The 22,518-nt window shown below is 41.5% G+C and overlaps 2 protein-coding genes across 2 annotated transcripts in view; both read left to right on the forward strand.

Moving 5' to 3' along the window:
• LOC137237015 (cytochrome P450 307a1-like) overlaps positions 1 to 22,518 on the forward strand; it is a 491,717-nt gene that overhangs the window by 452,853 nt on the left and 16,346 nt on the right. The window lies entirely within an intron of this gene.
• On the forward strand, positions 8,839 to 17,562 carry LOC137237016 (craniofacial development protein 2-like). Its single transcript, XM_067760157.1, has one exon. The coding sequence runs from the start codon at positions 10,038 to 10,040 to the stop codon at positions 10,767 to 10,769; it is 732 nt and encodes a 243-aa protein (XP_067616258.1). The 5' UTR covers positions 8,839 to 10,037; the 3' UTR covers positions 10,770 to 17,562.

Here is a 22,518-nt window from a genome sequence, read left to right on the forward strand (position 1 = left end):
TTACAATTGGTGTCAGAAGAGGAATTGTTGAATAAATTCCGAAGATTGCGAATACAACTTGAACATGGCAAAGTTGAGTAAATTGAGGATCCAACAACTGAAGAAGGAGTTGGGGAGCCGTTGATTGAATACAACCGGCAATAAACTCGAAGTTTAGGCACGACTACGAGATGTTATGGAGTCGGAAGGAATTAACGGGGACCATGATGCCTTTCATCCTGATGGGGACGAGACAACAACAAAAATTGAAGACAGTTACGAGCACAGACTTGAGCATGATTTTGGCTGCAATATCTGCTCAAAAATCGAGAATGGCATCTCAACTGGAATCACAGGGGACACGTATAACATCCAAGATGGAAACACAACTAGAATCCCAGGAGAACCTTATAACATCCAAGATTGAAGCCCAGGAAAGACAAATGTCATCTTAACTAGAAGAACAGAAAACATATATGGCATCTCAACTGGAATCGCAGGAAACATGCATAACATCAACGATTGAAGCACAAGAAACCGCATTTCAGAAATGTCGGCACAGATTACATCAAAGATGGAAACACAACTAAAAGAAGAAGAGGTACGCATAACAGTACAACTCGAAGTGCAGGAGGCGCGTATATCATCAAAACTCGAAGTGCGTATGGACGAGAAAATAACGAAGTTTGAGGAAAAAGTCGAAGCCGAGTTGGATGCTTTGAGAGGTCGTATACAGGAGTTGCAACTAAATCGCTCAGCTGTTTCAGCAAGCAAGGTAAAAACTCCATCTTTTGACGGCTCTGTTCCTTGCCAGGTATTTAAGCTACAATTTGAGAAGACGTCAGCAGTTAACAACTGGAATACTGAAGATAAGGTTGCTGCGCTGTTCGTCGCATTGAAAGGACCTGCAGCGGAAATCTTACAGACCACTCCAGAGGGAGAACGAAATAACAACGAAACTTTGATGAGTGCTCTAGAGAGGCGATACGGAAGCGAGCATAGAAAACAGATATACCAAATTGAGTTGCAAAACCGTCACCAAAAAGCGAATGAGACTTTGCAGGAGTTTGCCTCGGATGTTGAAAGATTGTCTCATCTCGCAAATGCGGACGCACCCGTGGAATACACCGAGAGGGTAAAAATCCAGAGTTGTATAAATGGCATGTGGGACGTCGAAATCTTGGCCAACATTTCGTGACCTGTTCACGGCCATTTATATCAATAATTCTAGCTTGGAAGGTGTGGAAAAGTTTTTCCATCTTAATAAAAAAACGCAAGGCGAATCAAAAGACATCGTTAAAAAATGTCCTTCCACAAACGAAGGTTTCGAGATGGCCTGGAAAAACTTTTGTGAAAGATACGAGAACAAACGTATCTTAGTAAACACACAGCTACAAATTGTATTCAATTTAAAAAAGGTAGAAAGTGAGTGCGGCAGTTCGATAAAAAAGCTACAAAATGACAAAAATAATTGCATTTCGTCGCTCCAATGCCACAAAATTGACACTTCCAATTGGGAGAGCAAGTATAGATCATAAAATGGACATATCCAAGTGGGAGGATATGGATAAATTCCTATCTAATCGTTTTCAGATATTGGCAACAGTGTCGGGGTTTACTGGGAATACCACTTCTAAAGTACAAAAACCACACGCGTCGCGACAATCGACAGAAATCCCTACGAAAAGACTTAGTGCTTTTCAAACAAAAGTATCCAAGCAAACAATAAAATAAAGATTACGAAACTGTTCACGCTTTTGCGAGTTAACTCCAGTAGAAAGGATTAAATTTATAAAATCCACAAGTGGGTGCCTGAATTTCTTATCCCCAGGACATACTGTGACGATGCGTTTACAACTCAGCAAACGGCGGTGCGCAATACTTTCAAAGATGCGGATAATATCCCAACAACTTCGGCACAGGCGCGACAATCTGCGAACCAGAATGTAAAATCCTGTCATGCCAATTCCAGCACACATGTGCTATTAGGAACTGCTCGCGTACACATTCACCATAATGGTACCGACTTCTCCGCGCGGGCATTAATTGATTCAGGGTCTGAATTTTCCTTTATAACTGAAAGACTGAAATGCAGAATCAATTTTCCAGCAAGGAAAATGCATGCCCAAATTTCAGGAATCACAAATGCGGTGTCAGCTCAGGTAAAAGAAGCATCCAAAATGAATTACTTTCACCAGTGGATGCCTGCTTCAGCCTGAGTACACCCGTTCTAGTCCTAGCCAAACTCACTGGGAATCTTCCATCCTGCCATATCAACGCCATGGCTATGCAGGCATTCCCAGACTTGGTTTTGGCAGACAAGAAGTTCTACGTCAACGAAGACGTAGACCTCATACTTGGAGGAGACATATATTCCCAAACTATATTAAGCGGTCTGAAAAAGAATGTACTAAATACACTTTTGGCCCAAGAGACAGTGTTCGGTTGGATACAAACAGGTAGCATCGAAGCACCGAGTCCAACGAGGAGCATCATGTCATTCTACAACGAGGTTGCGTTAGACAAAAAATTAAAGGCTTTCTGTGAGGTAGAAAATGTGCCCAAAAATAAAATGCTTAATGAAGAAGAAAGGTATTGTGAACAATTATTTTAAGAAACAACAAAACGCGATGAAAATGGGAGATATACAGTTTCACTACCATTCAGACAGGATTACCCTGAGAATATTAATTTAGGACCGTCACTGAGGCGCGCATGTTCACAATTCTTCAGCAAAGAGTGACGATTACTAAAAAACCCAGATTTAGGCAAAGAGTATGTTCGAGTGCTGTCAGAATACGAAACGCTCGGACATATGAGAAAAATCAAAAACAATATTCCATCCGACGATTCGGATAATTATTTGCTGCCCCATCACGCCATGGTAAAGGCGGAAAGTACCACTATCAAGGTGCGCATTGTCTTCAAATCATCCGACGGCAAATGGCATTAGCCTAAACGACATACTCCACCCAGGTCCAGTACTCCAAGTAGACTTGCCAATTTTAATTCTACGTTGGAGACTGTACCGCTTTGTCTTTAATATTGACATAGAAAAGATGTATAGACAAATTTGGGTGACCAATAATCACGACAAATTTCAAAGAATTGTCCATCGAACATCCACCAAGGAACCCATCAGTCTTTACGAACTAAAGACTGTCACATTTGGCGTAAACTGCGCCCCCTACCTCGCGATACCGTCACGTCTGCAATTGGCCGATGATGTAGAAAATACCCACCAATAGCATAGGGTATATTACGAGAAATTAGGTATGTCGACAACGTTTTATCTGGAGGACATACAATAGCGTCAACCATTAGAGCACGAAACTAGATTCGCGATACACTCAGCTGGATTTCCATTGCGCAAGTGGATATCAAATTGTGAGGAAATCCTTCAGGACATCCCCAAATCGGATCTGCTCAGCGAGGACATCCTAGCGTTCGAAAAGGCTAGCTCGATGAAGGCACTCGAAATACGATGGAAGGCGCACTCAGACATGTTTTATTTCAAAGCAGGAGCTTTAGAGAATGGCGAGAACATCACCAAACGCGCAATACTATCCGATATACCAAACTTTTCAACCCTTTAGGCTGGCTTGCACCAATGGTCATAGTGGCAAAAATACTAATGCAGAATATCTGGTTAGAAGGCACCGGATGGGACGAGCCTGTCTCCCCAACTACCTTAGAACGGTGGGAAAACTTCACCCAACACTATAGCGAAATAGATAACATTAGGATACCGCGGTGGGTAAAATTTTCACCGTAAGACGACATAGAAATCCACGGCTTCTGTGACGCTTCCGAGAAAGCATATGCGACAGCGGTATACATGCTCGTGAAAAGAGACGATCAGGTTTTCATACACTTACTTTTAGCAAAAACCAGAGTAGCTCCAATGAACACCATCTCGCTACCACGTTTAGAACTCTGCGGCGCCGTGCTGCTCGCAGAAATCATGGAATCAATATTCCAAAACATTCTTTTGGGACCAGCAAAAGTTCACCTCTGGACGGATTCAACAATCGTAATCGCATGGATACGAAAGCCGCCCTGTTCCTGGTCAACCTTCGCCGCACACCGAATCACTAAGATCATCGACATGGTCGATAGTAAGGCTGGCTTCACGTGGACTCGGAATGTAATCCAGCGGATCTAGGAAGCAGAGGACTACTTGCATCAAATTTGGTCAACAGTTCGTTGTGTTGGCAGGGATCTTCTTGGCTGCAAGAAGACAATTCCCACTGGCCTGCACAAGACACCGAATACAAAACGTCCGTTGAGGAGAAGTGGGCACAATCATATGCCACGACAAGGGTAGATCAAATGGATCCTCCCTACCTATTCTCAAATTTACCCAGGGCTTTGAAGGTCCTATCCTATGTTAGGAAATTTTATAAAAGAACTCACCCAAGAACAAAAGCCTCGTTCCACGAAAATTCGTGCATAATCTCAGCTGATGAAATTAAGGCAATGACTCAAGCGTTAATCCAAGTATGTCAAAAACGATTATACGGTACAGAGTACTTAAAATTGAAAAATAGGGAACCTATTGATCGAAAGAGTGAAATACTGTCACTCAACCCATACCTAGACAAAGATGATATTATTAGAACAGGGGGGCGTCTAGGGGCTTCAAAAGACTTGCCATATAACTGGCGTCATCCGGTCGTATTGCCTTACAATTGTAGGCTGTCTCGCCTTACAGCCATGATGATTCCCTTCATGACGAGAATCAGCTCATGCTCCGTCTCATCCGAACCCAATATTGGATACCGAATGTCAAGACCATGATCAGAGCCATCATCACAATTAGAAAACCTGCATTATTCACCGAAAGTAGACGCAGTCCCAACTTATGGGTACCCATCCTTGCGAACGTACTACTTTTACCCGCGCGTTCACCAATACCCGGGTAGACTTTGCGGGGCCTTTCGAAATCAAAAGCTACCGCGGTAGGGGTGTCGACTGTCCAAAGGCTACATGTGCCTTTTTGTCTGTTTCACTACTAAGGCTATCCACCTGGAAGCCACTAGTGCCCAGAGCACCCCAAGCTTCCTCGCAGCCTTTTCGCGTTTTATCGCGAGAAGAGGATGTCCGAAAAACATTTACTCCGACAATGGTACAAACTTTGCCGGAGCGTCAAGATCTTTATGATCCGAATTTAAAGCCTTTCTGGCAGAAAACCGAGACAAAACAGTCTCAAAGTATAGCCATCAAGCATTAAGCTATTGCTACAACAACATTACGCTGGCATTTTATTCCCGCCGCTGCTCCACATATGGGCAGCTTGGGGGAGGCGGCAGTGAAGAGCTTCAAAAGCCACTTCAAAAAGATCGCATCTTCCCACAAGTATACCATGGAGGAGTTCCAAACACTTATGTGCAGGATTGAGGGGTGCCTCAACGCGCGTCCACTCAATCCAGGATCGAATGACCCAACGGATCTGGAACCACTAACCCCAAAACATTTCCTAACAGGCAGCCACCTACTGGCTCCGCCAGAGCCAGATGCTAGTAAGAGCTCTGCCCCGATGATCAATCGGTGGTAGAAATTCAAAGCCCTCCATCACACTTTCTGCAAAGGTTGGAAGTTGGAATATCTATCCGAACTTCAAAAACGAGTAAAGTGCAAGCATCCCAAATAAAACATACAAGTGGGAGATTTGGCTGTCCTCAAATAGGACAACTTATCTCTCAACTAATGGAGGTTAGCTCGAGTCGTCAACGTACATCCTGGCGAAGATAACCGAGTTCGCGTAGTCGACCTCATAACCGAGAAGGGTCATGTCAGACGACCTTTGGTTAAACTGATCCTTCTTCCAAAGGAGCAGATGGATTGTGAGAAGGCCAAAGGCTCCTCCTAACAATCCCTCCGTTCCTCTCCCTCCTTCCCAAATATCCAAAAACCCAGCTCTCGTTCCCCCGAAACGAGGCCAACCAATAACCCTAACGCAGATCCGCGATCTGCCACCAGAACCTAAACGGACTCGGCCTACTTTATTTTTATTTTTTTTACAAATCAAACCCACAACTCACTCGCTCACCCAGAGCGAGGACACCGAATCCAATTCACTCGCTACCCCATAACGAGGACACCAGAAAAGCCTATCGCAGACGGACGAGCCTATCTGCCACAGAAAACTTGTGCACTCTTTGGCGCGCAACGAAACCCATCACATGCCAAACGCAGATGGGAAAACCCATCTTCTCCAGATATTAGCATTATTAAAATTATTTAGATTTTTAGAAATCGTCATCAACTCAATCCGAATTTGTAAGAAACGCACTTGACCATTCAAAATTCGGATGAAAACCCCCAAAACTTTCAAATATTCTTAAAAATTTAAGCCTTCAGCTTCATAACTCAATAATTTTCAGTGCAAGGTAATGCATAAAGGCTATAAAAGTGCATGCATTGTCTGAATGAATTTAAGCAATATTTTGCAGATGGCTTAAGTTCGAATAGAACATTTCATATACTCTATATGTATAGAGTAACATCTAAAATAATACAAAATTCTTTAAAAGCAATGAAAGTCTTGGGTTTTAGTACCTGAACATCGACAACACTGCTCAAAACCTTCGGGGAGTGTCTTTATCCCTATCTCAAACATCAAGTCTACTCTAGTATGTATCTATATATTACGCTTCTTGCAGTTGCTTGTGTGTTTATTACGTCAACAAATTAAAATTAATGAATATTTTTGCAAACAGGGAAAGAAGTATGCTTCCGACTTACCGTGCACATATTTGGTTGTAAGGAAGCTTGCACGCGCTCTATGTTGTGGCAACGGCACTGAGGTCAACAACGTCAATATATGCGTGATGTTCTACTTTTTCAATGTTTCCATATGTGTCGCTGAAGTGAGAGTACCTAAAGGAAAGCGGAAACAATTTACTATTATACCCATATATTAATTACTAGGCAAGCTTACCTAAGTAGAGTCCTGGTTCCATTTCATCTAGACTCACTGACCCGCCATCAAAAGCCTCCCGTCGTTCTGGTTGACATTAGTATTAGCGCCACCGCTGTAATTTTCGATATCGTTCGATGCGGCTGGCAATGAATTTTCGTCGCTGGTTGCACTCGTACCAATATCTAAACCTTTCTCCTTGCATATTATATTATATAGCGCACTTATTGGACGTAATTCGCTGCGTTCACCCACGGCGCGCTTCTCACCAGCGAAACGATTTGAATGACGCCCAGTTGATGTTGATGTATTTCCTCCACTTGCTGGTGATGCTTAGAGATGCAACATCGCCAAAAAAAAGCATCGATGTTTTTCAACATCGATGTTCTCACATCGATGCTAAAAAACATCGGTCTAAACATCGATGTTTTTCCGATGTTTTCATTTTAAATCAAACCGATATAAAGTATTGCCAGAAGTTTCTTTTTAACTTTGAAAGTACGGGCTTTTCCATACTAGCTCGCGTTACAAGTGAATGGAAAAGCCCATTAGTGTAACGCAAATTTCGGTATAAAATTATCAATATTTACAAGCCAATGGGTTTAAAAACAACACACACATTCTGAATAAAATAGGAACGTTTTTATATACATATGTATGTTTAGGGATTGCCTCCAAGGAACTTTAACATTAATTGCACTCATCAATATGGTTGAGATTCACAGGTACAAATGTTACTTGTTTAATTACATAAAAAGTTTTGAGATCGAGTTTAGGAAAATAAGCTTTGACAATCTACTTCCTATAAGCCTATTCCTATCCTGAGTGACGGTTTCGGCAGCTTCTGAGAACAGGCGTTCACTTGGCACAGATGTGGCGACGATGGAGAGGTATATCCTTGCAATCTTCGCAAGTTTTGGGAACACGGATTTAATATCCTCCCAAATTTAAATATCATCTGCTTTTGGTGGTGTAACAGGAGACGAAGGTACATATGAACTTCAGTTTCACCAGCATTTTTCGAAATAAAAGGTGAGTCATGTTTCATGTTCTTGCGAGTCAATTGTTTGTGATACTTCCAGATGTCAAATTCGGAGTCAGCATTATCAGATCCATCAGATATTTCACAATCAGCTACGGGTTCGTTGTATTCCCGCACATATATATTTAAATAGTTCATTGGTTTGGCTTTGGCGAAGGCATTTTTGAAATGCATAAACTTGAATCTAGGATCTAGAGCAGTTGAAATCACAAGAATCGCAGAATGTTCCAAATCAGCAAATCTTTCTAGTAAATTCTTTTTATTTTCCTCTTTGAAATTCAAAATTATTGTATTCTTCGGTTTAATATTTTCAAAGACTTCATTGACGCAAATTACTTATGGAATGACTTTGCTCACCGTAACGTAGCTGTCTCCAGAAACTTCTTTTGATAATTTTTCAAATGGACAAATTAATTCTACAATTTCTTTAAGGCAATCTACTTCGTGACTTGAGATCATTGCTGGAGCTAGGGGTCTAGTCAAAAGTAGTGCTCCTACAATGGGCGCCAATTCAATGAACCGCTGTAACATATAAAAGCACGAGTACCAACGTAGTATAAATTTTTTGATTTGACCTTCTTTTAGCCCCATCTCCTTTTGTCGTTTTCTTATTTCGTCGCTTGCACTAACACTCTTTTTATGAACTTTAAAATTTCTCGAACTTTATTTATCAAATCGGCACAGTCCCTTGACTCGTCAATAGATTTAGGTACGACTAAATTAATCGTATGAGCAAAGCAAGGAATAATTTTTTTTTTCTGCAAACAGTTCACGATTGACTTTCATCACCGTGTGGTCATTATCTGTAATAATTGGCGAAACTTTGTCTATAGAAATGCTCCACTCTGCGAAAATATCTCTAAGCTTCTATCTTATATATGCAGAGGTATGGCGTTCTGTCAGTTCAAATATTCCAAGGGTTGCACTGAGGAATCTAAGCTTATCCAAAAAATGTATTGTAACACCTACAAATGATTTATTCTGCATTGTGTCTGTCCAAATATCATAGGTAATGCAATAGTTTTCAGCATTGTTTATATACGCTTTAAAAAATTACTCACTGCCTCGTATTATCATCAATTCTAGATTTTATAGTCTCTCGACATGGTACTTTGTATAGCGGACAAACTTCTTTCATTAACTGCGTAAAGTCTTTACCTTCCACAGTGGAAAATGGTCTGTTGTCAATGATTATAAAATTTGCTATAGTATCGATAATTTTATTGGACTTTACTCCATCATGTGTGGATATGCTTTTTATGTTATGTTGTTAATGAAGTCATCAACATTCGGCTGTGTAAACTTTTTGACTTTACTATGAACAAGTGTGTGTGATGTACTCGTACGAGCAATCGAGTTTTTCGATACAAGTATGTATAGGTATACCGCTCTCAGAACTGCTCGAAGGATTGACATCTCAGCTGCTCGCATTTGAATGAGATTCGGGCTTATTTAAACCTATCAGGCGTTGCATCATCTTTCGCACGCTTGCTTGGTAGCTCTCCATTTTGAAATTCAAGCGAATGCACTTTGTTCAGATGACCATGAATATTAGATATATTGCCTGATGATTCACCTGGGAATGGTCAGAGCGATTCTTTTGCATGCGGTTCAAGCAATTCACTACTGGCGGTTGCTTGCGGCAAAATATCTTCAGGGTAGCCGCTAAATATCCGTTTAGCGGTGAACTAATGTGAGAAGGCGACAACCTGGCCACTCTGACATAATCGGTTTAAGGGCTAGCCGAGGAGATCTTATCGGCAGCGTCTGTACACCTCTAGGTGCGGCTGCAAGCGGGCGTCTGTCTTGGAGCAAGCGGCTCGCTATATAAATATGCAAGTAATATTTTCACGCCCTCTGAGCGGGTTGTGCGCTGGTCTTGGGACCCGCTACGTAAAACCATACTCCAATGAAATATACTAACAAGCCTCGGATAAATACACTCTTATTGATGACGACAATGGCAAACGTTTGAAGGACAATGAATTGAGGGCATGCACCTGGAACGTCCGCTCCCTGATTAGGATTGGTGCAGATGCCCGGTTGGTTGATGTCCTCGTCAAAGCAAAATCTGACATCACCGCCATCCAAGGAATGCGTTGGACGAAGCAAGGAAGAAAGAACATCAAAAATTGTGACATCTATTGGAGTGGCGATACGAATAAGCGAAGTTTCGGCGCCGGATTCGAGGTGGGAGAGAGACTTTGTCGCCAAGTTCGGGTGTTCACGCCTGCGGTCGAGCGTCTCACCGCTATCCGAATAAAGGCAACATTTTTTAATATATCATTCATCTGCGCCCATGCGCCGACAGAGGAGAAAGACGATGAGGTGAAAGACACTTTTTGTGAACAATTAGAACGCACATACGAGCGCTGCCCCCGCCACGATATAAAAGTCGTGCTTGGCGACTTTAACGCCAGGGTAGGCCAAGAAGGTGTTTTTGGCCCTACAGTCGGAAAGTTCAGCCTACACAATGGAACTTCTCCTAACGGACTGAGGCTGATTGACTTTGTCGGTGATCGAAACATGGTCATATCCAGCACGAGGTTCATTCATAAAAAGATACATAAAGCTACATGGCTGTCTCCTGATCGAAATACTCGCAATCAAATCGATAACGTTGTGATAGACGGACGGCATGCCTCCAGTGTTTTAGATGTGCGTACGATCCGAGGACCTAACATCGACTCGGATCATTATCTCGTTGCAACCAAAATACGCACCCGCCTCAGCGCGGCTAAAACCAAGGAACAAAAAGAACAAGGAAAGCTAGACGTCGAAAAGTTTCAATCACAACAGACTGCAACTCGACTCTCACACCTATGAGAGCACAACTCAGCCTGATGGAATACAGGAGCAGTGGGAGCATATCTCCAAAGCACTTGGTACTGCCGCCGAGGAAAAACTTGGTTACCGGCGGCCACGAAAAAGCAACTGGTACGATGAAGAATGCCGCGTTGCAATCGAAAGAAAAGACGCTGCATACAGGGCTACGCTAACAGCGAGCGCAACAAGCGGAGTGTGTGAACGCTATCGTGAGTTGAAAAGGGAAGCGAGACGCCTTTTCTGGAAGAAACAAGCAAAGCAGAAAGGCGTGCGTACGAGGAGCTTGAGCTGCTAGCCACGAGGAATAACGCCCGAAGATTTTACTAGAAAATACGGCGCAGACGGAAGGTTTTAAGACCGGGGCAAACTCCTGTAGGAAAGAAAACGGCGACCTTGTAACTGATGTCCGGAGAGTGCTTATATTATGGAGGGAACACTTCTCTGATCTTCTAAATGGAGGCAGCGATTCGCCGCGCAGAGATGACGAACCCGATCCCGCAATCGATGATGGTGGAATATATGTCCCCCCGCCCGATTATGTCGAAGTTAGAATAGCAATAACCAGATTGAAAAAGAACAAGGCCGTGGGCGCTGATGGATTGCCTGCGGAGATATTCAAGTACGGTGGCGAGGAGTTGATAAGGCGCATGCAGCAGCTTCTTAGCAAAATATGGACGGACGAGTGCATGCCCGACGATTGGAGTCTAAGTGTTCTTTGCCCAGTCCACAAGAAGGGGGATATTGCAAAATGCACCAACTATCGTGGAATCAGCCTTCTTAATATCGCATATAAGGTCCTTTCAAGTGTATTGTGTGAAAGATTGAAGCCCACCGTGAACCAGCTGATTGGACCTTATCAGTGCGGCTTCAGACCTGGTAAATCTACCATCGACCAGATTTTCACAATGCGCCAAATCTTGGAAAAAACCGTGAAAAGAGAATCGAAACACATCACCTCTTCGTCAATTTTAAAGCCGCCTTCGACAGCACGAAAAGGAGCTGCCTATATGCCGCTATGTCTGAATTTGGTTTCCCCGCAAAACTTATACGGCTGTGCAAAATGACGTTGAGTAACACCATCAGCTCAGTCAGAATTGGCAAGGACCTCTCCGAGCCGTTCGAAACTAAACGAGGTTTCAGACAGGGTGACCCCCTATCGTGCGATTTCTTTAATTTGATGCTGGAGAAAATTATACTAGCTGCAGAACTTAACCGCACTGGAACAATATTCTATAAAAGCGTGCAATTACTGGCATATGCTGATGACAACATAACTCACTCACATCATCTCAGTCAGAATTGGCAAGGACCTCTCCGAGCCGTTCGAAACCAAACGAGGTTTCAGACAGGGTGACCCCCTATCGTGCGATTTCTTTAATTTGATGCTGGAGAAAATTATACTAGCTGCAGAACTTAACCGCACTGGAACAATATTCTATAAAAGCGTGCAATTACTGGCATATGCTGATGACATTAATATCATCGGCCTAAACACCCGCGCTGTTAGTTCTGCTTACTCCAAACTGGAAAGAGAAGCGGTAAAGACGGATTTGATGGTGAAAGAGGACAAAACGAAGTACCTGCTGTCATCGAGCAAAGAGTCAGCGCATAAGCGCCTTGGCAACCACGCTACTGTTGGCAGCCATAATTTCGAAATAGTAAAAGACTTCGTTTATTTGGGAACCAGCATCAACACTATGTTATGGAATCGCATTTTCTACGGGAGCAGTAAGGAAGGCGGTCGGCATGATGTGTTGGTGCACAGTGGCTAGTCATTGTCGGCTGGGGCGGGTCCTTGCCAACCTTACTGTTCCTGCGCCATAAACAGAAACAAGTTCCTATCATGCCTATCAAAAAACTCAGCTGTCAAATTCAAAAAAAATCGACAGAAGCGCAGAGACCGACTCAAAACGCTTATAAATTCAAAATAAAACAACATCCGGCCGAACCGGATGTCACGGACAGACCGTTAACATTCAAAAAATTCAAAATTCAAAAAAAAAACTCAAAAAAATCTAACGCAAAAGAAGACAAAGCTAACCGAACCGGAAATGACCGGTTACTAAATGATAAAATCAAAATACAAAAAAAAAAACGCTGAAAATAAAATAAATAAGCTGAAAAGGAAAATAGGCCGAATATACATAGGGGCGCCGCGGGTGGTGTTGCGACGCCCGGTGCTTTTCCCACCCTCAAAACCATGGCCACCGACGCACCTAAATTTTCGGTGGCCCCTTACCTGGTTTACCCTATGCCTTCTAAATCATTGGCGACGCCAGCATTCCCATATTATTAACAACTTTTATTCAAAATTCATTATTACTACTAACATAGCTTTCTCCTTTTTTTTCTCTTACTTCTTACTACAAGGGTTTTGAATTTATTTAAGCTTATAAAAAAATTTTTTTTTTTTTTTTTAACTTTATAGCAATCAAAAAGGCTATATATGTAATAAAATAAAAATATACTATATATGTAATAAAAAAAATCTTTTTTTTGTAGAACTTTGGTCAAATGCCCTTTTCTCTTTTTTTTCACAGATCTATCTTAGGGCTGTACAGTTTGGATACAACTTCTGATAATTGGGGCCCCCTTACAAAATTAATAGGTTGTTGTATTAGACTTACTTTGAGTTTAACAGAACATCAATTTGGTATTACACATAGTCTAATGTCACTAATATGTACTATGCACTAAGAAATTAGTTATAAACGCAACTAGGACTAAACTTGGGGTAAATCCTACCCCTCAAAAATATTGTTTCACAAGCTCAAGTAAACCGTAAGCTTTTAGATTCATGGGAAAATTACCGAAGTCATTCACCTGTTCAGGTAAACATGAACCCTTTAAACTTATAGTACAATTAATGAAATTGTTTTACTTGTTCAGTTGAAACGTTAACTATTTTACATGTAACAGTCAGGGTTGGAATTGTTTCGGGTTTAGTTCGACTCAGTCACCAAAAAGTGTATACAACAAAAAGTTTTGTTTTGATAACGCAAGCTAACCCGCATTACTTGTTATTTGCGTCTCTCAATATAGAGTTAATGCATTTTACTGATAATGCAACTGAACTTGAATTACCAATAAAACTGTATTCCTTGCCGAAACAGTATCAACACTTTTGCTCACCCCAAAATCATACTCGCCACGATGGCATCAATTAAAAAAAAATGTAATAGTAAAATTCTACCACAACGCAAAGCAAATTTTAATACCTCAAACACCTTTTTCTTTGTTTCACAGGCAGTATAAATTGCACACCTATGACCATTAAAATATGCTTTGTTTGTGTTGGTTAAAATTTCTTTTCAGTATGCAACGACTTGAACGTACAATAAGAATTGCTTCTTTTCTTCTTAACTTTTCATTTCCTCCGGTCATTGTGCATATTGCATTCGTATTCACATTTGCTTTGATTCTACAATAGGGTGATAGCCCTAAATTTGAGTATGGTGGTACATTAACATTACATAATGTTGCGGAGTCAAAAATATAATTTTAAAAGATAGGGTTAAGGCTACAAATACATAACTTTAGTTCAGTAGTGGAACGAACTCACCGCTTTAACCGCTGATGTTCGTTATCGCAATTGGAATGCCCGCAGGCCTATACTCGCTGCCCTGTGATCGTCATTGTAGCTGGTTTATTGTAGCCCGTCTGGTCGTAGCTGATACGGGTTGTGCTAGTATTGTTATGGCCGGGATGGACGCAGCCAATAAGGATGCGCTAGTAGTATTATTGCCGGTATGAACGCAGCTAATAAAGATGCGGCTAGTATTTGGGTCGGTGGTACCGCCTGTTGTTGGTGTTACTATTAGTGGCCGCAAGCCTATGTACGTGGCCCCGCTACGTGCGTTGCAACTGGTGTGGCGGTACGTCTGATGGTTGTTGCGCTCGTGGTTACGCTTATGAAGGAGTTGGGGGAGGTACTACCGATGGTGATGCCCGTGGTGATAGTAGGCACCGTTGGTGGCGGTTGGCGCTGTGGTCCGAGGTGACCAAATGACCCAGGTGGCGATAAAGCTTCGTGCTGGCCTTTACGCCGGTGGTAGTGTCCTCACTAGGTTAAGATTTATTACCACCCAATTTTTTACATTTGCTGCGCTTTATACAATTGCCACTTGAACATGCCTAATGGTTGATAGGTTAAATGCAAATCTAATTCTGGCGTTGTTTCATTGAAGGGAAAATGTTCACGTTGTAAGTTCCAATAATCATTTATAAACACACTAGGTAAATACGTTTTACCACCATCCTCTTTTTTGGTGTCGATCTGGCCGGAAACTAGGCGATTTTTCTCGATTTTTATTTCTTACCAAAATTTTTTCTATCTTTTTTCGTGTGTATGCAGCCGAAACTCCTTGCCTATTTTTTTCCTCGTGATGGCAGGTCTGTCTTTTTCTGGTTTTCGATATTTTTTTATCGCCACTTTCGCCACATCGCTAGGTGTGTTCGCGTGAACACGCTCCCAAGTGGATCGTAGCCGTAGACCGTAGCGGCAGACCGTAACAAACCTGCTTCGCTTTGGAGACCTGACGATGAAGCGAACAGGAAACCGGATCATCTGTGGGAACCTACTGCCAGGGATCTTCGACGACAAGCAACGTGGGGCACGACTCACCCCTGAGATAAGAGTCTCAAAGTCCTACTACGAAGCTAGCCGGGCAACATAGGTCCATCAAAAAAAAACTAAGTCAGGTTGGGAATTAATTCTGTTTCCTAGTTTAAAAGGGCTTTGCGGCAATTAGACATTTGTTATGGAGAACTCGTCAAAACTCCGAAAGATGATTTCTAGTTGGTATCGCTCCCACAGGAATGCAAAACAAAAAGTGTAGACATTTTGATCTGCAGAACTCGTCCCAAACTCCGAAAGGCTAGTCCGACCTAAGCGTGAACTGCCAGGGTGTTCACGGTCCTCGGTGAGTCCGCGTGTGAACATCCCTATGAGGTCAGTGCTCGGGGAGAATACTGGGCGAGATGTCCCCGACCAGACAAAAAAAAATTGTAAGTTTAAAATAAAAAAAAAATCAATTTAAAAAAATCTTGGTAAAAAAAAAATTAAAAAAAATTACCATTACTCCAGGAAGGGGTGTGTGATGAGAATGCTGGCATCCCCTTCGAAGGCAGTAGGACTACAGGCAAAAAAATGTTTGCTCAAAAAAAAAAAAAAACAACACAAACTCATTCATACTCGTCCCTAGTGCTCCCAACCGCAACGCATAAGGGGGTCTTAAGGACCTGCCTCTGGGACTGGTTGGGACCACTAGGGTCAATTTCCTACACACACAGGTTGGTCCCAACACACCCAGCCGCAACGCAGAGGCGGTCTCTTGGACTCGCTAGTGGGACTGGCTGGGGGTGCTGAGGCCTCCCGATCATTCACCCGGGACACCCCTCCTGCCTCCGCCGCTATGGGTGGACCGCTTCAAAGGCCGCTCCCAAGACTGGTGGGACAGGAAGAGGTGCCGCTTGGGATCCCAGCTCAACCCGTCACAATGCAGGTGGTATTCTGTGGTACCACCTGAGACGTGGCTGAGCTGAGGTCCTACTATTCACTCACACGCTCACTCATACTGGACATCACAAATTCGGCAGAAAAACTATGTGGAAAAAAAAATTTTAATATTACAAAAAAAAAAAAATCAAGATCCCAATTAGCGGACATATATTCTCCTAAGCCGACTAACGGACAACATTCCGGAAACACAAAAACCCACTTACAAAAAAAAAATCAAGTGCGTGCAGCACTTGTCCGGAGGACAAGACGTTCAGTCCGTGGCTCCTTCGGCCACTGCCCCCGATGACCAGCCCGGACAACCTGATCCGTCTAACCATCCCCACCGCAACGCAGGTGGCTGCTCCTGCGGCTGCGCACCCCGGACTGGTGGGATGGTCGACTTCACAAGTCGACCCGAAATGGCCCTCGTGACCAGCGCCCCAAGAACCACGTTGGGCGCCCTCAGCAACTGTCAACGATGATCACTCCGGACAACTTGATCCATCTAACCATCCCACCGCAACGCAGGTGGCTGCTCCTGCGGCTGCTCACCTCGGACTGGTGGGATGATCAACTTCACAAGTTGGACCCGGAATTACCAGCGCGACAGCGCCTCGGGCACCAAATCCCGTTGGGCGCCATCTGTTATGGAATCGGATTTTCTACGGGAGCAGTAAGGAAGGCGGGTCGGCATGATGTGTTGGTGCACAGTGGGTAGTCATTGTCGGCTTGGGCGGGTCCTTGCCAACCTTACTGTTCCTGCGCCATAAACAGAAAAAAGTTCCTATCATGCCTATCAAAAAACTCAGCTGTCAAATTCAAAAAAAACCGACAGAAGCGCAGAGACCGACTCAAAACGCTTATAAATTCAAAATAAAACAACATCCGGCCGAACCGGATGTCACGGACAGACCGTTAACATTCAAAAAATTCAAAATTCAAAAAAAAAACTCAAAAAAAAAATCTAACGCACAAGAAGACAAAGCTAACCGAACCGGAAATGACCGGTTACTAACTGATAAAATCAAAATACAAAAAAAAAAAACGCTGAAAATAAAATAAATAAGCTGAAAAGGAAAATAGGCCGAATATACATAGAGGCGCCGCGGGTGGTGTTGCGACGCCCGGTGCTTTTCCCACCCTCAAAACCATGGCCACCGACGCACCTAAATTTTCTGTGGCCCCTTACCTGGTTTACCCTATGCCTTCTAAATCATTGGCGACGCCAGCATTCGCATATTATTAACAACTTTTATTCAAAATTCATTATTACTACTAACATAGCTTTCTCCTTTTTTTTCTCTTACTTCTTACTTTGAATATATTTAAGCTTATAAAAAAAATTTTTTTTTTTTTTAAATCTTTATAGCAATCAAAAAGGCTATATATGTAATAAAATAAAAATATACTATATATGTAATAAAAAAAAAATCTTTTTTTTTTGTAGAACTTTGGTCAAATGCCCTTTTCTCTTTTTTTTCACAGATCTATCTTAGGGCTGTACAGTTTGGATACAATACTTCTGTAATTGGGGCCCCCTTACAAAATTAATAGGTTGTTGTATTAGACTTACTTTGAGTTTAACAGAACATCAATTTGGTATTACACATAGTCTAATGACTATCTAATGATGTACTATGTCTATGCACTAAGAAATTAGTTATAACGCAACTAGGACTAAACTTGGGGTAAATCCTACCCCTCAAAAAAATATTGTTTCACAAGCAGCTCAAGTAACCGTAAGCTTTTAGATTCAGATGGGAAAATTACCGAAGTCATTCACCTGTTCAGGTAAATGAACTATGAAGACATTGAACTTTATACTAGTTAAGTTGAAATGTTTATACTTCAGTTGAAACGTTAACTATTTTACAGTGTAACTAGTCAGGGTTGGTATTATTTCGGGTTTAGTTCGACTCAGTCACCAAAAAATGTATACAACAAAAAGTTTTGTTTTGATAACGCAAGCTAACCCGCATTACTTGTTATTTGCGTCTCTCAATATAGAGTTAATGCATTTTACTGATAATGCAACTGAACTTGAATTACCAATAAAACTATATTCCTTACCGAAACAATATCAACACTTTTGCTCACCCCAAAATCATATTCGCCACGATGGCATCAATTAAAAAAAATGTAATAGTAAAATTCTACCACAACGCAAAGCAAATTTTAATACCTGAAACACCTTTTTCTTTGTTTCACAGGCAGTATAAATTGCACACCTATGACCATTAAAATATGCTTTGTTTGTGTTGGTTAAAATTTCTTTTCAGTATGCAACGACTTGAACGTACAATAAGAATTGCTTCTTTTCTTTTTAACTTTTCATTTCCTCCGGTCATTGTGCATATTGCATTCGTATTCACATTTGCTTTGATTCTACAATAGGGTGATAGCCCTAAATTTGAGTATGGTGGTACATTAACATTACATAATGTTGCGGAGTCAAAAATATAATTTTAAAAGATAGGGTTAATGCTACAAATACATAACTTTAGTTCAGTAGTGGAACGAACTCACCGCTTTAACCGCTGATGTTCGTTATCGTAATTGGAATGCCCGCAGGCCTATACTCGCTGCCCTGTGATCGTCATTGTAGCTGGTTTATTGTAGCCCGTCTGGTCGTAGCTGATACGGGTTGTGCTAGTATTGTTATAGCCGGGATGGACGCAGCCAATAAGGATGCGCTAGTAGTATTATTGCCGGTATGAACGCAGCTAATAAAGATGCGGCTAGTATTTGGGTCGGTGGTATCGCCTGTTGTTGGTGTTACCATTAGTGGCCGCAAGCCTATGTACGTGGCCCCGCTACGTGCGTTCCAACTGGTGTGGCGGTACGTCTGATGGTTGTTGCGCTCGTGGTTGCGCTTATGAAGGAGTTGGGGGAGGTAATACCGATGGTGATGCCCGTGGTAATAGTAGGCACCGTTGGTGGCGGTTGGCGCTGTGGTCCGAGGTGACCAAATGACCCAGGTGGCGATAAAGCTTCGTGCTGGCCTTTACTCCGGTGGTAGTGTCCTCACTAGGTTAAGATTTATTACCACCCAATTTTTTACATTTGCTGCGCTGCATACAATTGCCACTTGAACATGCCTAATGGTTGATAGGTTAAATGCAAATCTAATTCTGGCGTTGTTTCATTGATGGGAAAATGTTCACGTTGTAAATTCCAATAATCATTTATAGACACACTAGGTAAATACGTTTTACCACCATCATCTTTTTTGGTGTCGATCTGGCCGGAAACGCGGCGATTTTTCTCGATTTTTATTTCTTACCAAAATTTTTTCTATCTTTTTTCGTGTGTATGCAGCCGAAACTCCTTGCCTATTTTTTTCCTCGTGATGGCAGGTCTGTCTTTTTCTGGTTTTCGATATTTTTTTTCTCGCCACTTTCGCCACATCGCTAGGTGTGTTCGCGTGAACACGCTCCCAAGTGGATCGTAGCCGTAGACCGTAGCGGCAGACCGTAACAACTAGCAACAACATCAGCACTCAAATCCAGCGAAGAATCAATCTTGCCAATAAATGCTACTTTGGACTAGGTCGGCAATTGAAAAGTAAAGTCTTCTCTGGGCGAACGAAAATCATACTCTACAAGTCACTTATCGTACCCGTCCTGCTATATGGGGCAGAGGCATGGACCATGACAACAGCAGATGAAGCGACTTTGAGAGTGTTCGAGAGAAAAGTTCTTCGAAAAATTTATGGACCTCTATGCGTTGACGATGGCGAGTACCGAAGAAGATTTAATAATGAGCTGTACGAGCTCTACGCAGACATCCACATAGTTCAGAGAATTAAAACGCAGCGGCTGCGCTCACTAGGCCATGCTATGCGAATGAAAGATGACGCTCCGGCCAAGAAAGTGTTTCTATCGGAACCCGCCTATGGAAGCAGAGGTTGAGGGCGGCCCCCACTCCGTTTGAAGGACCAGGTGGAAAACGATTAAAACTCCCTTGGTGTGACCAATTGGCGCCGGTTGGCGGAGCGAAGGAGCAACTGGCGCGCCTTGTTGGACGGCCAAACCGTTTAGACGGTTAAGTGACAATTAAGTAAGTAAGTAACTTCCAAATTTTACTTTTCAATTTTATGGCAGGCATTGCTTCCTGTATAAATGCAAACTAAAGATTAACAAATATGCACATTTAACTTATGCACAGTTCATATATAATATACCAACAACGCAATAAATATGAACGAACCTAGGTGCTACCAACAGAAAATATAGTAGTTCCGCAAAGTAAAGTTAACTAATGATGCAAACTCATGTTTCGAAAACATCGATGTATCGTTTGCATCCCTAGTGATGCTGCTCCGCCGGCTGATGTATTACCTGTCGATGTGGGGGACGTTATGGGTATATGATTGTTTTTGTTGGTTTTGTTTATGTATGATGTGTCTATTTTATTAACTAAATGTCTAATTTTACTACTTTCACTACTCGTTTCATTTATATCACAAGCAACAAACCTACTATCATCTGTGATATTATCACATGATGTTTTGGAATCATGTGATGATGCGATATCACCACATGATGTTTTTGTGTCATTTAAATTTAAAAAATCACCTTTCTTTGCAGCGCGTCCAAATGCTGCTGGTGACGTGTTTGCACAAAGGGCTGGCAACTTTTTCTTTCTTTGTTGCCCACAGAACCGCCACGAAAAAAAAGCTGCACGCGCTGTTGCTGTTGGGGTAAGGTATGTCAACCGTTCCACTTAAAAAGCTTCATCGCTTCGATTTGAATGAAATTTGGTGAAATTGCTGTGCTATATAGTAGTGTTAATTTCACTTAAGTTCGCTTCTAAATTTTAGATGGTTACGGAGATATAAGCGTCTAAAATCTCAATTTTTTTTGCGGAAGCCTATAAATCATAAGTCGTGTAATTGTCTTTCTAAGAAGAAATGAATAAAACGGTTTCTAAAGTATTATTTCCATTCTTTTCGAATATAAATATAAAAAAAATTTTTAGGAACATTTTAGTAAAAATTTTATTAAAAATTTATTTTTTTTAATTTTTTTCAAAGAGGGGCATTTTTCATATTTTTATTTTTAAATAAAAGCTTGATGTTTTTCCTTTAAAATGATAGCTATTTTATTTTGGTACCAGAAAATTTCTTTAATACAACACTTTTTAAAATATCTTTAAAATCACTTCTTGAAGATTTTTCTATATTTTTATCTTCAAGAATTGATTTTAAGACATTTTAAAAATTATTGTATTAAAGAAATTTTCGCGTGCCAAAATAAAATAGGTATCAGCTTTTGTTTAAAAATAAAAATATGAAAAATGCCCCTCTCTGAAAAAAATTAAAAAAAATTTTTTTTTAATAAAATTTTTACTAAAATTTTTCTAAAAAATTTTTATATTTATATTCAAAAAGAATGAAAAAAATACTTTAGAAACCGTTTTATTCATTTCCTCTTAGAAAGCCAATTACATGACTTATGATTTATAGAAAAAAGGCTTCCATAAAAAAATTGAGAATTCAGACGCTTATATCTCCGTAACCATTCAAAATTTAGTAGCGATCTTAAGTGAAATTAACACTACTATATAGCACAGCAATTTCACCAAAATTTCGTTCAAATCGAAGCTATGAAGCTTTTTAAGTGGAACGGTTGATATACATACTTTACCCCTGTTGTTGATGAATGCTTTGTTGTTGCTGGTGCTGCAATCTTTTGCTGTTGTTTGGTGGGTTGGTAGTGATGACGCTCGCGTTCACGATCTCTTTTATCTCCGCACGATGTTGGCGATGTTGTATTGGCTCTACCAATTATTGCCGTTCCAGTACCAATTGGTGGTGGCACCACTGTAGCTGTTCTAGTTTTTGGGAAATAATGCTCACTGATAAATTGTAATGGTGTATTATAACCACTTTGATATTTTTCATTCAATGCAGCAATATCATTTGCTTTTGGTGTATGTATATGTAGGTTACCGTCTGTATAGAAATCTGGTGCTGTATGATGATGAAAATGTGGATGTACACCGTGATATCGTGTGGCAAACGTGGATTGGATAGTTGTACTAATAAACCATGTTTGGAGATTTCATCCTTTGATGCTCATTACTTTCTGTGCTGCCAATGCCACCACCATACTGGCTTCGTTGTTGTTGATGATGGTGCTTTGTTGAGTTGCCCAAAAATTAATCGTAAATAGATTTGCGCTCAACCTTCGAGGTTACACGTTCTTGGAGGCATCTCTGGTTTACTCTATCGGATATGGTTTTACT

Source organism: Eurosta solidaginis, chromosome 1 (genome assembly GCF_040869045.1).
Source record: "Eurosta solidaginis isolate ZX-2024a chromosome 1, ASM4086904v1, whole genome shotgun sequence".
Taxonomy (NCBI): domain Eukaryota; kingdom Metazoa; phylum Arthropoda; class Insecta; order Diptera; family Tephritidae; genus Eurosta; species Eurosta solidaginis.

Bases quoted from the DNA above. Each gene is read 5' to 3' on its own strand.
- LOC137237016 (XM_067760157.1), top strand. From the start codon at position 10,038: ATGCGTTGGACGAAGCAAGGAAGAAAGAACATCAAAAATTGTGACATC.